At 38.1% G+C, this 18,057-nt stretch overlaps 1 protein-coding gene across 3 annotated transcripts in view; it reads left to right on the top strand.

Annotated features, from left to right (window-relative positions):
* Positions 1–18,057, top strand: part of LOC128686394 (kinesin heavy chain) — a 609,520-nt gene that overhangs the window by 558,445 nt on the left and 33,018 nt on the right. For all 3 annotated transcript variants that reach the window (XM_070085754.1, XM_070085756.1, XM_070085757.1), the window contains 2 exons: positions 14,657–14,789; positions 17,713–17,901. In XM_070085754.1, coding sequence (XP_069941855.1) covers positions 14,657–14,789; positions 17,713–17,901 — 322 coding nt within the window. The remainder of the gene's footprint in view (positions 1–14,656; positions 14,790–17,712; positions 17,902–18,057) is intronic.

Here is an 18,057-nt window from a genome sequence, read left to right as displayed (position 1 = left end):
AGCAAAAGATTAATATTGCTCAGAATCAGCAGTGACTATAGTTAGACTGATATAATCAGGAATCAGAAACCACAGTTAGCTATAAACATAACTGAATAAATTTATTCATGTTACCGGTTTAGTATTTAAATTTACTGAAAAAAATAGGCATGATATAAAATTTTCTTTCATCCTCTTAAATATTGAGAACAGTAAGTACAAGAAGAAGCTTATCCTGACTAGAATCACTATCAAAAAAGTAAGAGAGAGAGAGAGAGAGAGAGAGAGAGAGAGAGAATGTTCTTTATAAAGGAATATTATTGGACAACACGACAATAAGAACAAGATCCACACGAAGGACTATCACACTAGCCAGATTAAAATGGAACCAGTTGAAATTAGAGTGAGAAATATAGACCAACACGGAGTTTTCCAAGACTCCTAGAGAGAAAACATTTTATTTTCTGAGTTCTAATTTGTGAATGTATATTTTGTCTGTTTTATAAGTACAGTAGCGAGATAGTCATGAAACATTACCCTTTGAAAAATTTATGCACGTTCACAGAATTTTTATTAAAGCCAGTTTGTATGAAGTGTTTGTGAAAATCGACTAATCAAAAAGTGGATCTAGGTTCCACCAATGAGGAACGACTGCAGACGTTCCTCTAAATATCCTGCAACCATTAATGAAGGAGGATTGTTTCTAATGTTTTTAGAAATACACTTAAATAGAATGAATAGTACAGATGTGAAATTAATCATACAGAAGTAAATACAGCGTTCTCTGTTAAAAAAAGAAAATTAAAATGCGCATCTTTAGGGCACAGCTACACATGAGTGTAGGAAGTTCAAGCTTAGGTGAGGACGGACTGAGTTGGTACTCTACATAAACAAGGCGAAAAAACTAACCTTCTTGTGACTTCAAATATGAAATAGTCTTCTCTGACAAGATCCTGATATTTGAATGCATACTGCAGAGAAAGTTTCGTAGCCTTGGATTTACAGATCCAACTCCAAGAGCAGAGTTTTAAGAATCTGGTTCCCACTAGAGAAACACAAGATAGTGGTAATTTTTCTTCCAGATAAAGCTGTATATGTATGTCGGTGGTCATGTTATGACTAGGATTCAGATCAAAGGCAAAGTGCGTGGTTTGTATCGCGTCCCTACAACCAATCAAATGTAAGTGCAAATGTGCATAGTGTAAGTGATAATAATAATAATAATAATAATAATAATAATAATAATAATAATAATATCTTGTACAAGTGCATGTACAAGGTATACAGGCCTAGCTGACATCAGTTTCATACTAATATATAGAAAGCCGCTTGTTATGCAGAGCATTTCGGGCAAATTAGGTCAGTTTTGTCCCGAGATGCCTCCCATGGGAGACTTAGGTCTCAGACACTCCCTAAAGAGGGAGCCAAGGCCGGGCCACCACTTGGAAAAGGCCCGGGCCGGGAGAATACCGGCGAATCTTTAATAATAAATAATAATCCCAGGATGCGACCAGTCGACCAACACCCAGGTGCCCATTTTCCTGATGGAGAACAGAGACAACCGGTGTAAAGAAACATGCCCAATGTTTCTACCCTAGCCGGGAATCGAATCCGGACTATCGCCGTCTGGTGCAAGGGTTTCGGTCACCAGGCCACGGGGCCTGGTGGTAACTAAGTATTTTAGCTGTCCACTGAAACAATCGAACAATTAGATAATATAAAATTACAGTTCACCATAGGCTTTCTTTCAAGCTAAATAAATTTTGAAAATATATCCGGGCACTGGGGAACGCTTGATCCATTGTGGATCAGTGTGCGGTCAGTTTTGTCCGTGAGGAGCACTGTGAATGATAACTCAAAACGGACTAGAGACTACCAGACGTGACAACTGAATTATCAGTTAAGATTAATTTTTATTCGCTGGCTTGAGGTCAAAATTTTAGACTATTTCCACTATAGATTAGATTTCGAGTCTGTATTTCCCACATTACTGGGGAAATTGAGGTATTCCGACCGGTTGTTATTGCTAACGTTCGATTCCGATGGCAAAAATAACATTTACTGGTATTAGTAACTAGATATTCTGTTTTACACGACGTCATGAAAATCACAACGAGGAGTATTTATTTATTTTTGTAGATTATGTAAGTGCCAATTGGACAAAGAATTATTAGAAGGTATTACAAGTACAAATGTTTGTTTGTGTAGTTGTTTCAGCAATGTTCATTCACAACCACAACTAGTGAACTTTCTGGCCACACATTAATTTATGTATTATAATAACGCTATTTCTTGAACAATGGCACATTGCTGCGAACAACTACTGGTTCTTTAAATATCATTTAAATTCTAAAATGTGGAAATATAAGCAGCCATGATACACTATGTTCACAGTGCCTTTAGCATGAGCATACTATTTTTTAAGCTATTTTTCAGCCATCATATTTTATTATATTGTTACGAAAATTTAAAATGCGATTTTTTAAATCTTTATTTCATCATTAACTAAAAGTATGTTTTTGCATGCTAAAAGGGAAGGAATTTTGACTTGGAACTAAATAAAACAGTAATGTCTTGCCTTGTATTGCCTGCTTATTATTAGGAAATAAAATTAATTAGACTAGATACCTTTCCTTTGTGAACTATGTCAGTACAGTGCATAAGCTTAGAAAACTATTAAATCAATGTCCATTTGGACATATATATTTTATGTTGTACTATGAGTTCCAGTGCTACTCTTCAGCCATGGCATTTGATTAACATAACAGTGGCTCAGCACATACTTCTGCCATGGTACATCTGAAAAGAATCAGTTTAACGTAAATTCAGACCCCGAGAATCATACAAAACCAGGATGTAGAGTAGATTATTCAGGCTAGGCTCAATTTTGCATATTTCCTGGTCTTTCTCAGTTTTGCTGGATTTCGGTGGGCTCAACACCTCAATGAGGTCTCTCTTCTTCTTCACGAAACTATTAGCTTGCGTCACTGGACTCCCAGAGGCTCGACAAGGTGAGTCCTTGGGCTCCGAGGGTTGTAGGCACGCAGACCTCCCGGCCACTCAAGTTTTCTTCAGACTACCCAGACTCTTCAGACTACCCCAAGGCCCCTCCCCTTCCCAAGTTATGTCAGACTCAGAGCTGAATTAATGATTGAAAGACCAGGGAGCGACTAACATCCTGTATCGCACTATGTCTCTTGCAAAATTCATTGATATCAATGACAAACTTGATTTAATTTATATTACGTATACATATCTGAGCATAGATTAGATAATAGGACGATATTGTACTCGCAATCTGGCCTTACACTCAAGGTGAGGGCGCTCTGGACTGTCCATCACGTAATCCCAATATACATCTAACCACGGCCTGGCTTTGCCTACACTTGGCCCATTTGCTCAGATTCAGCCTTGGCCTGGCCCCACCTTGGTCTACTTTTGACCCTTGTTTGGCCTTAAATAACTGCTCACTTATTTTAGCCTCTTTGTGCCTCAGTGCTTGTATTATTTTAATGCTATGTGTACGATAATGTTTGCACTGATGCAGTTTCTTACTTTTAATACTTCACTGGAAGTACTTTTTATTAGTTATTCTTTGGAGGCTCTTGTTTTATTTATTCAGTAGCGAATCTTACTAATTTGATTAAATGAAGGCTGGTGCTAATCTCCAGCATTCACAGAAGGCTGTAGATTTTGCTTTGCACCAGTTGACAGCAATTGCTTGTCAGGTGTAAAATTGGTTATCCATCTGGGACTCGCCTTGTCACCTCTGAGTTCACTAAGTTCCCACAGTGTTAAGTATATAGCTTGTTATTCTATTTTCCTAAAATAATTTTGCGCAGTAATACTATTGTAATGCTTGCATACTTTCTGCATGCTGTTTTGGACTTTGTGTGTGTTCTACGCATGTTTTCAATACATTTGTTATATTGCAGCCATTTTGAATGATATAAAATAGCAAAAATAACTTTCTTGAGTTTTTGGAAACGAGCTTTAAAGCACAGCTTACTATACACGATTTTTCTGTCAGGTAAGTTGAGGCAGAATTAATAAGATTAACTGTGTATGACATGAATGCATCCGTAGTATAGAATATGGAATATTAACTGCATGTTTACATTGTTCTAAGATAGCAAAATTACATGGGAGGCATATGAAATGCATTTTAAACATTTGTGGTAATATATTTACTGCATATAAAGCGGCTCTTAATCGTTCTTATAATCACGCAAAAACTGTAATTCCGTTGGCATGCATATATTACTAGATTTTGAAATATAAACTGTTAGGAATGACAGTTCCTCCAACAAGTGCGTATTTACCAGGATGAAAAACAACCTTAATTTTCAATCTGTTTTGCCTTTTGTGTCCCTCTTTTTATGAACCGTCTGTCATACTGGAGTCTTCTTGAGGTTGGACTATTAATCGGACGCCGTACGTACGCTGAGCTGATTAGTACGAGTTATCATGGGAAGGCGAAGGTGTTTATGGTTCATTAAACCTTACATACAAAGGATAGCGTTCAATGACCTACCTCGAAATGAAATGGTTTGCGTTCGGATGTCGATGAACTAGCAAGAATCATACCAACAAAATAATTGAGGAGGAGACAGGTGAAAACTCATAGTACTGTAACTCTGAGACCAGAATCTGACTCGTTTGTATAACTGCCAATTGGATGTACCACACAAAGACCTTAAATACTATCAAGGCTGGAAATGGTTTCAGCCTAATCTAGGTCGTGTTGATTCTGATGCCTATATCTCTCGAGTCCTGCTAATGATCTCTGTTTTTACCACATACTAAATAAAGAGCAAGTACCATCCTCGTGTTCCCTCTTTCACAAAATTGGTTTGATGAAGAGGAATCTCTCAATAATTAATTCAGCACGAGATGAATTTAAAAATGATCTAGATGACCTTATAAGTAACCCAACACGCTGAACATGGGAGTGTAGGGAAGATCTGGTCAGGTCACATATTAACTAAATTTTTATGAGCAACATGTCAGGCATAGTTTAAATCCCTCACGAATGCCATTAAAAATGAATCTAGTTTATATAATTCTGACCTTACATTTTTGAACTCTACTATTTTTCATGAAACGATTCGATTATATTTCGCTCAACCGTGAACCTGCTTAATACAACTTTCTCGGCGTTTTGAAAATCAATTAGGTGGTTAAAATCTCTCACGGCTTATAATATTTTGCTGATAAATTGCCATAATAGTATCGTACCAAATTACGTACCCTCACTTGGTGGGTACCTTCTAAATCCTAGACTCACTTGGTGGGTACCTACTAAATCTTAGCCTCACTTGGTGGGTACCTTACTTTTATATTCTAGCCTCACTTAGTGTGTACCTCTCTTCTCCACCCTAACCTCACCACGTGAGTTAAAACTTTTCTCTACTCTATATTCTAATCTCACCAAGTGGTTCTAACTTTCCCACTCAGTATCCTAACCTCACCTGGTGGACTTTTTTACTCTTTACCCTAACCTTACCAGTGGAGTTCTTACTTCAGCTAGTGGGTTCTCCGCTGAATTATTTTAGCTTTATAAAGTGGGTTCTTACCTAACCTGGTGGGTTCTACTATATACCATAACGTGGTTGGTTCTGATCTTAGCAGGCAATTTCATCTACTCAGTACCTCAACCTCAATTGGCTGGCTCCTCTGCGCTATACCTTAACCTCATTAGGGGAATTCAAACCTCTTTAGGTAAGTTTCTTTGCTCTGTATCATAATTTGCTCTAATCTCACTAGTCAGTTTCATTGATCTATATCCTAACGCCACCAGATGGTTACTTAGTTATATGTAGAAATCAAAAAGGAGTAATTTTGTAAGCTGACTTTTCTTTCCAAAAACACAATAAAAACAAAGTTATGACAGCCAGGAAAATGACGGGGTGGGGGCGGGGGGTATAATGAGAACTTTCAAAGCAAGGGAACTAGTACCATTGGTGATACTTTTCAAATCGTTTGTTTTCTCACACTTGGAATATTGGTCAGTGTTGACGACCCGGTTAAAAGCAGAAAAGATATAGCTGGACCAGATACAGACAGAGGTCGTTTACGGCCAGTATAAAGCCAATGAAGCCTTTAAGTTACTGAGAACTCCTTGAAGTTCTAAATATGTACTCACATGGAGCCGAGGAGAGATACATGAAAATTTATAATAAAAAAGTACCTGAGGTCCTTGTCCCAAACCTGCACACTGCCATAACAACATACTGGGGAAGAGATATGGGAAGAAATGCAAAATAAACCCAGTGAAAAGCAGGGGCACCGTGGGCACAATAGGGGAACACTGTATGATGGTCCGTGGCCCCAGACTACTCATCATCTTATCAGAAGATGTATATTAATGGTATACAATACCGACAAGATGATGAATTAGACATATGTGCAACATCTCTATATCTTTAACTGTAGACGTTTCGCCATTCAGTGGCTTTATGTCCATTTACTGTATTTATAAAGCCACTGAATGGCGAAACGTCTACAAATAAAGATACCCAGACGTTGCACGTGAGTCTAATTCTTCATATTACCAGAAGATATCAGAAATACTGCTGGAACAAGTGTAAGAGTCTTCAAGAGGAGACTGGATAAGTATCTTCACCAGGTGCCAGATCAACCAGGCTGTGATGGATATGTGGGGCAGCTGGCTACCAGTAGCAACAGCCTGGTTGACCAGGCAAGAACCAGACGAGCCTGGCCCAAGGCTGGACTCTGGAAGTAGAAAAACTGTCATCAAATGTATGAAGGTATACACTAACCTTACCAATTAGTTTTCACTTCTCTATTCACTAACCTCACCAAGTGAGTAGTACTGTTCTTCCATTATAGCATGACACCTGCATGATACTCAAATGTTTATCAAAGATCTTTTAGATTTTTAAGTGGAAAATATTTCAGCTTAAAATTTAATTTCCTTATAAAGATTATTAAAAATGAGCAATCTAAACTAGCCACTTAAGAATAACACTATTTAGAATCCTAATCCCTTCTTTCATTCAACAGCAGGATGAACAGTAAGGTGATTTACATAGACACAATGAGATCGACACCATGCCCAGCCCTTCTAGGGTAGGGTAGGTGCCTGAGCCCGAGCTTGTAGCTCACAAGCCTGTCATTCCCAAAAACCTCCTTGGGGCGGGGATGGCAGACCAGAGAGGCCTAGCTTCTTACGAGAAGCTAGGTCTGGGTACAGCTGGTCCCAAAGATGAGGAGGTACTTGTGCCTCCTCCCATGTGAGACTTAGGTCTCAGACACTCCCTAAAGAGGGAGCCAAGGCCGGGCCACCACTTGGAAAAGGCCCGGGCCGGGAGAATACCGGCGAATCTTTAATAATAATAATAATAATAATAATAATAATAATAATAATAATAATAATAATACACCATGAAAGCATCTAACTGCAATATTGGCTTGATAAAGCTCCTGGAGAGCGATACGTTGCCACAATAAATGTCACATTAGTTGCACTTGTGTCCTTTTACTTTACATATTGTCGGTAATTCTACCAACTTTATTACAATATTTTCATGACCTTGACAACTTGTAATAATGGGAATGTCAACACATGAAAATAAAAACGATATTGTTAGATGAAAATCAATTTCAAACCGGCTTCATCGTCGCTAGTGCTCTTCATTTGAAGCTGCTGCACCTAATGATGAAAAAAAAAAAAGTCGCAGGATAGGCTGCGAGTGAAGAAAAGACAGATTTTAGAACAAACTCTTATTCTGGCAGCGTTCCGCTCTGTTTAACCTCATTAAGTCTAATCAAGCTCTACACAGGACGAAACGTTGTTCCAAATAAGAACATAAGAACATAAGAACGAAGGAACACTGCAGAAGGCCTACTGGCCCATGCGAGGCAGGTCCAAGTCTCCTACCGGCTTAAGCCAAAGCACCCAACCTAACAGGTCAGGTCACATTGACTTAAGGGAGGAACACGGCAACCGACCTGTTAGCACAAGCTATCAGGTCTAACTCACACCCACCCACATCTACTCATGTATTTATCCAACCTATTTTTAAAGCTACACAACGTTCTGGCCTCTATAACGGTACTTGGGAGTTTGTTCCACTCATCCACAACTCTATTACCAAACCAGTACTTTCCTATATCCTTCCTGAATCTGAATTTTTCCAACTTAAAACCATTGCTGCGAGTCCTGTCTAGGCTAGATATTTTCAGCACACTATTTACATCCCCTTTATTTATTCCTGTCTTCCACTTATACACCTCAATCATATCCCCCCTAATTCTACGTCTTTCCAGAGAGTGCAGTTTCAGGGCCCTTAGTCTATCCTCATAGGGAAGGTTTCTGATACATGGGATCATCTTTGTCATCCTCCTTTGTACATTTTCCAGAGAATTTATATCCATTCTGTAATACGGTGACCAAAACTGTGCAGCATAATCTAAATGAGGCCTAACCAAGGATGTATAGAGTTGAAGAACAACCTGAGGACTCCTATTATTTATGCTTCTTGATATGAAGCCAAGGATTCTATTAGCTTTATTGCGAACACTTATGCACTGTTGTCTTGGTTTCAGATTACTGCTAACCAGAACTCCTAAATCTTTTTCGCAATCCGTAATATTAAGATCTACATTATTTAGTTTATATGTGGCATGGTTATTGTCCTGTCCAACATTTAGAACTTTGCATTTGTCTATATTAAACTGCATCTGCCACTTCTCCGACCACTGCATCAGTCTATTCAAATCTTCCTGGAGTGCTCGAATGTCCTCGTCAGAATGAATTCGACGGCCTATTTTGGTGTCATCGGCAAACTTGCCGATGTCGCTCTTTATGCCCTCATCTATGTCGTTTATGTAGATTGTGAACAGCAGGGGGCCCAACACTGACCCCTGTGGAACACCGCTCGTAACGCTTCCCCACTCTGATTTCTCCCCATTTATGCAAACTCTCTGCTGCCTATTTGTCAACCATGCCTCTATCCAGGAAAAAATTTCTCCTCCTATTCCATGTGCTTTAATTTTCCTCAATAGTCTCTGATGTGGGACCCTGTCAAAAGCCTTACTGAAGTCCATATACACAATATCATATTCATTACCATGATCTACCTCCTCAAATACCTTAGTGAAAAAAGTTAATAAATTCGTAAGGCAGGAACGCCCCTTTGTAAAACCATGTTGAGATTCGTTGATTAATTTATGCTTTTCAAGGTGGCTACGAACTGCCTCGGCAATTATTGATTCCATAAATTTTCCCACTATGGAGGTTAGGCTTATTGGTCTATAGTTCGAAGCTAAGGACCTGTCACCTGTTTTGAAAATAGGTATCACATTTGCCATTTTCCACTTATCTGGCACCATGCCAGTTTGTAGTGATATGTTGAAAAGATTAGCCAAAGGTGTGCTAAGCTCCTCTTTACATTCCTTTAGAACCCTTGCATACAGTTCATCAGGGCCTGGGGATTTGTTAGGTTTTAATTTATCTATTTGCCTAAGGACCATGTCACTTGTGACCCTAATGGTGCACAGTTTATTATCGTCCTGTTCTACATAATTTATCATTACTGGAATATCGCTGGTATCCTCCTGTGTAAAAACTGAGAGGAAGTATGTGTTAAAAATTCTACACATTTCCTTATCACTGTCAGTGAGCTGACCCGAGGAACTTTTGAGTGGGCCTATCTTGTCCCTGATCTTACTTCTGTATACCTGAAAGAATCCTTTTGGGTTAGTCTTCGATTCTCTTGCAACTTTAACCTCATAATCTCTTTTTGCTTTTCTAATTCCCTTTTTTATTTCTCTCTTTAACTGAATATATCGATTTCTTAATTGCCCCTCTCCTCTTTTGATTTGCCTATATATGCCTCTCTTTTGACCAATCAGATATTTTAATCTATTGTTCATCCATTTAGGATCAATTTTGTTTGATCTGATTTCCCTATTTGGAACATAATTTGACTGAGCAGCTAGAACTATGCCCTGGAAAGCATCATATCGGCAACCATCACCACCTACCTGACCCTTAGTCAGGTCATTCCAGTTCAGCCCACCTAAGTAATTTTTCAGTCCTATGAAATCAGCCAAGCGAAAGTCAGGGACGGAGACTAGATTGCCATTATTAGGGGAATTCCATGATATGTTAAAACTGAGTGATTTGTGATCACTCTCCCCAAGCTCATCATTAACCTCAAGATTATTAATTAGTGTTTCCCTACTGGCAAGAACCAAGTCAAGGAGGTTATTTCCCCTAGTTGGCTCTGTCACAAACTGTTTTAAAAAGCAATCCTGGATCGTATCAAGAAAGTCACCCGACTCTAAATTTCCTGTCAAATTGCTCCAGTCAATCTGTCTATAGTTGAAATCTCCCATTAGCACAACATTTTCGTATGTAGATGCCTTACGAATTTCGTCCCATAGAAGTTTACTGCACTCCCTATCAAGATTTGGGGCCCTGTAAATCACACCCAAAATTAGTTTTTCTCGGCCCTCGAGAAGCTGTAACCAAACAGATTCAGTGGCTGACGCTTCTAATTTAATATCTTGTCTAACACAACAATTTAAATTGTCTCTGACATACATCGCTACTCCACCACCTAAATAAAATAAAAGCTTGTTCTTCGGGGTGTCTTTTGTTCACTACTGCAAGCGGTAATTCATTTAGATCCAGTAGTTGTGTGTTAGTGTGCTGATACACTGACCCCTAATTATTGAATCCAGGTGACCTGCTGAGTACCCACCTGACAACAGTACCAGTGTGATCAAGCACTGCCGCAGGCGCAGTCATGAGGCTGCTGCAAAGTGTAGTTAGGGAACGACCATATCTATTTGGACACTGAACAAGTTGTTCCGTGTCAGACAGTGAACTCACTACCAGAGACATTTGTAACAGGTCAATAATTTTATATTTAACTCACCGTCCGTTTTTCACCGAGGTTGGGCGACTCAGTTAATAGAGAACACATTCGCCGTCGTTCATTTATTTACTTAAATATGGGCTAATATTGAGATTAGCTGTCTGTAAAGGTCGGTGATATTTTACAACGTGCAATATTTTATAGTTTACAGTGTACAATATTAAGCAATTTCTGATATTTGTGTGTGTGAGACTCACGAAATCGTAATGACACGATTGCAAACAAACCATACCCCGGCCGGGATTGAACCTGCGGTCAGAGAGTCTCAAAACTCCAGACCGTCGCGTTAGCCACTGGACCAGCTAGCCACAATAAGATTCGTCCAACTAGGTATATTTCTACACCATAGGAAGGTTAGCATAGGCACCACTGTGACCACAAATGCAAGTTTTTACAGACGAATCTCCAGCTAGCGTGGCCGTGACGAACTCTAGCTCAAGTCCCCTCACTGCCGTCTAACGCGACGGTCTGGAGTTTTGAGACTCTCTGACCGCGGGTTCAATCCCGGCCGGGGTATGGTTTGTTTGCAATCGTGTCATTACGATTTCGTGAGTCATGTTGACGGCAGTGAGGGGACTTCAGCTAGAGTTCGTCACGGCCACGCTAGCTGGAGATTCGTCTGTAAAAACTTGCATTTGTGGTCACAGTGGTGCCTATGCTAACCTTCCTATGGTGTAGAAATATACCTAGTTGGACGAATCTTATTGTGGCTAGCTGGTCTAGTGGCTAACGCGACGGTCTGGAGTTTTGAGACTCTCTGACCGCGGGTTCAATCCCGGCCGGGGTATGGTTTGTGTGTGTGTGTGTGTGTGTGTGTGTAAGTTATTAAAAAAAAATTTTTTTTTTGGTGTTAAAGATAATTTTGGTTGAGTTCTAACATAACCCAACCCAGCTCAATTCAACCTAACCTAACGTAATTGAACCCAGCCGAACTAAGCCCAACTTAAACCTAACCTAAATAAACCTAAACGTAACCTTACCTCATTAATACATAGTCTGCAGTGCTGCTCGCGTTATTAATAAAAGAAAAACTCCGTGTTTTTTAAAACAGTTGTCTTGTTCAGTAAAGTTTCTCAGTATTGTAAAACCTAGTAAGTTCACATGAATTACACTCGGTAAACATTAGAGGGACTTACATTATTTATAAATTTAGAATATTATTAGAATTCTGAATATGAAAACTAGAAACTGATTGGGCCAGTGATCAGTTAACTAGATACAATCTTCCTATCGGTGAAGTATTTGTGTGGCTAATATCTCCCAAAATACGCAAACAAATGCCAAGTTCAAATGAACAGCTTAATTCACCTCTGATCATTTTATGTGATACAATCAATGCATCCATTGAAACAAGAAGTTACAAAGCAAAAAGAACTTACCGCAAATAGCCTAGATTAGAACCCAGGCATCAGGCTAGCCAGGAGAGCAGCAGACTTCAAGCCTGAGTGTACATCACCACGAGCAGCATAAATGTTAGTTTGGTAGTGATACCGCTACTCTTGCTTCTCCACACTTAACTTTAAATATTACCCCTGGAAGGCCAGCTCACCTTGAGTGAAAGAAGAGGGAGCTTCATGAGCTGACTTCATATTTGACTTTGGTTGTTAGTCTTGAAAAGTGAATTAAGGGGTTTTGATGTTTGTCCTAATATTGTAGCTAACATTCCAAGGGATACTCAAAACGACTTTCTTAAAAGCAAAATTGATTCTACCGCTAAACATCTTAATAAACAAAAATAGTTGAGTACATTTTGGTCTTCACCGCATCAGTCGTATCCAGAAATCTGAATAAACTATGAAATTCCTCTGATGAATTTGGTACACGTTTGATTGTCTATCCTACATTAACAACAATATTCCCATCAGTTTTCCACATACCAACTCAACAAAAAGAAATACACGTGTACAAAAAATGTAATTTACAGTATTAGTCAGTGGATCCTTGTCAAATAATTTAGTTACAGACATGTTTACTTATATTTTCAGTATGGTAGTGAAAGACAATATAATGTTCCGACAGACTGTTTATTACACATGTTTATACGTCTACCCAATATATGACAAATATACGTAAATTTGGTTTGACAGGACGTATGTTTATTATGGGGATTCATGTCTTTGTAGCTTAATATGCACCGATGTATATAGACATGATGAAAAAAAAATGGTTCAATGTTGGTGGAGTCATTCACTGCTGGTAACAACAGTGCTTCATCACATCACTATAATTTCGTTTGGATCTTCGAAGTTATTAGCCTTAACTTTCCTTCGTATATCATCTTCCTGTATATCATGACCGTCAAAGTACTTTAAAGCATCCATTTTTGACTTTTCAGAAGCTATAATAATTGTTTCATTATTTAACGATAAACTGTTTACTCTTCGTTATTGCCAATATGTCCGCTCATCCTGGTTACTTTGCTAAACTTAACGAATGTGATTATTATTATTATTATAATCAAGGGGAAGTGCTAAACCCGTAGGATTATACAGCGCCTGAGGGGCGATGTGGAAGGTATTCAGGTTTAATTCAGGGAACTGGAGCACAGATAAAATTCCCTGGATCAAGAGCGCCTCACCAGCATCAAGGAACCTTCCTTGAAGGGTTTACGAATGTGAAAATACTGTAATCCCCACCAAATAGTTACTTCAGCTGTGTCGGAGCGAAAACTTTTAAGGTACTAATAGGCTTTAACAACTAGTGAAACTGTAGTTGAAAATGTGACCATATCTTTATCGATTTATTGGCTGACTTCAGTATGGTATGTATGTATTTACAATAGAATAGGATAATCATGCGTTAGTTATACAATAATTTAGGATCAGAGAGCGATCACGCATCTATATTTCCTATTAAAGATATTGTATATAGTTGTAATTACCCTATGTAGCAATGTTTGAAATGCAGCAGTGTTACCTTTTCATTGTTGGTTCTTCAGGTCCACTACAAGTACAGCACCACTGGTAGAGTAGAATGCTTCGTGTCCTTCACCTCCACATTACCAGAACACACTAAGTGCTCTCTCCTCATGCTGCCAGTTTTATCTTGTGCCATTTTTCTCACATTTTTGTTCGCTTCCTTTAACTCATCCACAAATATGATTGTTTATGTAATTCTCATTCTTCACACTTTGGTCGCAATTAAGTTAGAAAAACAGCAAATGTTTCGCTTGTAGATAGACAAGCATGTGAAATTATTCTTCAAATATTAAATTTTTCATATAAAAACCCTTAACATAGATTGAAAAATTCAATTATTTTCTGATTTTTTTTTTTTTGGCATAAAAAATACTTCATGATTGTATTTTTCAGTTCAAATGCAGACATTGTAACTGTCTCGAGACTTCTTAATTATGAAAGTAGATAAATGTCTTCATAATATTTATTATGAATCAACTCCTTAAGGGAGAAGAGATAGTTTGGAGTGGCTAATAAAGATGGAATTTGCATTTTTATCTAAAATACCTTAATCCCTCAAACAGGAATTAAGTCAAGCTCTGTAAACACACCGAGATATATGCACCTGTCGATGTATATATCTTGAGAGAGAGATTTGTATTTAGAATTAGTTATATCCAAAAATATTATTATCTAAATGGATATTTAAAATCTAAGATAGCATTATGAATGATGTTTAAAGTGTATATTTTTCTTTATATTCACTTTCTAAAATGAATTTACACACTTGGGGAAAAAGCATTCTACGGAATTAGTTGTATATTATATATATATTTCCTATGTACTAACAAATGACATGTTGTGCCACAGCCTCCTGAATGACCGCCGAGAACAGGCACACCATGATCTTAAAGGCCTCGAGGACACTGTGGCCAAGGAGCTCCAGACGCTGCACAACTTGAGGAAACTCTTCGTTCAAGATTTGCAGGCCAGAGTCAGGAGGGTCAGTACAGAAAATTTATTTTTCCAACGGTCGTACTGCCAACAGAAATGAAGATATACATGAAGCAGAACAAAACTTTTATTGTACTGACTTCAGACAACTTTCCGCTCTACTCAGAGGGGAAAGTTGTCTCAATTAAAACTTGTTTTGCTACGTGTACATTTCATTACTGATGTCATCATCAGAGGCGTGTTTAAAGAGAAGCTTCGTAACTCAGGTTATGGTCAGGAAAGTATTTCATTTATTTAGTCTTAAATCAAGTTTCTCTCTGGTAACCTTGGTGCTGGCGAAGGGGTATTACTGAATTATATGATCCGACTGCATATTTTGTAAGTAGTTGATGGATCTTCCAGGGGTGATGCAGCCCAAGAGTCTTTGAAAATATTGTGATAATAGATTATGAACTAATGCAAAGTTACGCTGTAAAAGTGAACTCTAAATAAATGTGACTGGCATTTCATTTAGAATTTAAAACATTTAAAGGTATTTTGCTTCCCTGTAATAAAAATAAAAAGTATTAAGAGAAAAATATATTTAATAAATTAAAAAATGCGTATTGTATTGCTACTGAAATTTAAATTTGAGGAAGATCCAATGTTAGGGAAATATAAAATGTTAGTAAAATTGGACAGTAATTTTTTTTAAAAACTCAAATTTAAGAATATTTAGGCCACTTACAAGGTCACAACCCCAAGGAAAATTATAAAGTATTGTGAAAATTCTTAAAAAAAAAAAAAAAAAGAAATGTGGGCAATATAAGCTATTTAAAGTTTAGGAAGGTTAAGTTACGTTCGTATATTTCATCCATTGTAGAATAAAAAAAACATGGAAATCTATTCAGGAAAAGAAAAAAACTCGTAAGTTTGTAACAATAAAACCACTGCCTCATAAGGCAACCACACTTGGTTATATGGGAAATAATGTAAGAATCTTTATCACTGCTCTTACCTACCCGATCCTCCCTTCTCTTATTCCTGGCATCCTTCTTATAGCATAAGAAAAAAAACAAAAAAAGTCTCCCCAAAATTCAAAGCGTTACTTTTCCCTTTTATTTGGGCACACTAGAGGATTGGGGGGAGGGTAAGAAAGGCAAATTTTTCGGTGATCTAATTGTTATATTTGTTATGAATTCACAAATAACCGGCACAAAGTGAAGGAAAAAACCTACCACCATTGTCAGGTCACAATTGAGTGCGGGTTTTTTTTGTGATTTGTTCCAGCCACTGTACTGTTACTTTTATTTGTTATGGAAGTATGAGTATTAAAGCTTAAAATTAAGAAAATAACTTTCAATAAAATTCATCATTTTAAATCTTAAAATAAAATTTTAAGATTTAAAATGCTAAGGATATATATATATATATATATATATATATATATATATATATATATATATATATATATATATATATATATATATATATATATTCATTCTTCCCCTGCGTGCATCAGCCTTACTAAAGATTTTAACAATGCAAGGAATTCGCAAGAGCACGCGAAATATACACAAACACTGATCTCTGGCTGAAGGAGACTCGAACCTTGGAACAAGGTACGCAGTGCTATACCATTCTCACCACACTGGACAATACCTTGGCGTCCAGCTTGCGCTAGACGTTGATCCAAAGCAGCCAGCTTTCAGGGAGAAGGCTTACAGCTTTTCATCTCATCCCCTGCATGCATCAGCCTTCTCCCTGAAAGCTGGCTGCTTTGGATCAACGTCTAGCGCAAGCTGGACACCAAGGTATTGTCCAGTGTGGTGAGAATGGTATAGCACTGCGTTGTTTGTTCCAAGGTTCGTAGGTTCGAGTCTCCTTCAGCCAGAGATCAGTGTTTGTGTATATTTCGCCTGCTCTTGCGAATTCCTTGCATTGTTAAAATCTCTACTAAGGCTGATGCATGCAAGGGATGAGATGAAAAGCTGTAAGCCTTCTCCCTGAATATATATATATATATATATATATATATATATATATATATATATATATATATATATATATATATATATATATTATCACACTGGCCGATTCTCACCAAGGCAGGGTGGCCCGAAAAAGAAAAACTTTCACCATCATTCACTCCATCACTGTCTTGCCAGAAGGGTGCTTCACACTACAGTTTAAACTGCAACATTAACACCCCTCCTTCAGAGTGCAGGCACTGTACTTCCCATCTCCAGGACTCAAGTCCGGCCTGCCGGTTTCCCTGAACCCCTTCATAAATGTTACTTTGCTCACACTCCAACAGCACGTCAAGTATTAAAAACCATTTGTATCCATTCACTCCTATCAAAAATGCTCACGCATGCCTGCTGGAAGTCCAAGCCCCTCGCACACAAAACCTCCTTTACCCCCTCCCTCCAACCTTTCCTAGGCCGACCCCTACCCCGCCTTCCTTCCATATATCCTGCAGTGCCCTCTTTCTTGTCCTTAGACTTCCTCCACTATTACCACTGCTACTTCTACTACTATTGCCTACCACTGCTATCTCCACTTCTTACTTCCTCTTCTCTCTGCCCCGTCCCTGCTCTCCTATATATATACACCGACTCCCTTACCTTCGTGTGGTAGTGTGTTGCTAGGTAATGGTCCAGGTCGGACCGAAACGTCGTCACAAGTTTCTTTCTCCTATGTGCGGGTTATTTGTGTATTGTTCCAGTCACGGTATTATGCCTTTTTGTTATTTATGTAATTTACTTTCAAAGGTTTTAAGAAAATAGAATATTAATTGAACATTAAAATGGTATAAAATACCGACAGAATATTAATTACTGTAGTCATTCAATTATCATTATTGATGATTAAAATATTCATTGATCATTATATACGAAATAAACATATAATTATTTTAACCGACCCTACTGACATGTTCTTTTCAGAAATCATTAATACCAAGAGTCTGACAAAATTCCTTTTATCTTTAGTCTGCCGCAGGAGAAGACGAGGATATCCTTGGTGGGTCTGTAGCACAGAAGCAAAAGATCAGTTTCCTGGAAAATAATTTAGACCAACTGACAAAGGTGCACAAGCAACTGGTCCGAGACAATGCTGACCTAAGGTGTGAGCTTCCTAAGCTAGAGAAGCGACTGAGAGCCACCATGGAGAGGGTTAAGGTAGGGAAGCAATTAATTTTGCCTCTCCAAGACGGGATCATGTTAGTAAAGTTACATTCATAATCACTTGTGGTAAAGAAAGGAATCACAGAAATTTCCTCTAAATACATATACAGGGTGTTTCAAAGAGATGGACCCAATTTCAAAGAAGTGTGC

This window comes from Cherax quadricarinatus, chromosome 17 (genome assembly GCF_038502225.1).
Source record: "Cherax quadricarinatus isolate ZL_2023a chromosome 17, ASM3850222v1, whole genome shotgun sequence".
Taxonomy (NCBI): domain Eukaryota; kingdom Metazoa; phylum Arthropoda; class Malacostraca; order Decapoda; family Parastacidae; genus Cherax; species Cherax quadricarinatus.
The sequence above is the reverse complement of the archived record's forward strand: the minus strand, read 5'-3'. Positions and strand labels throughout refer to the sequence as shown.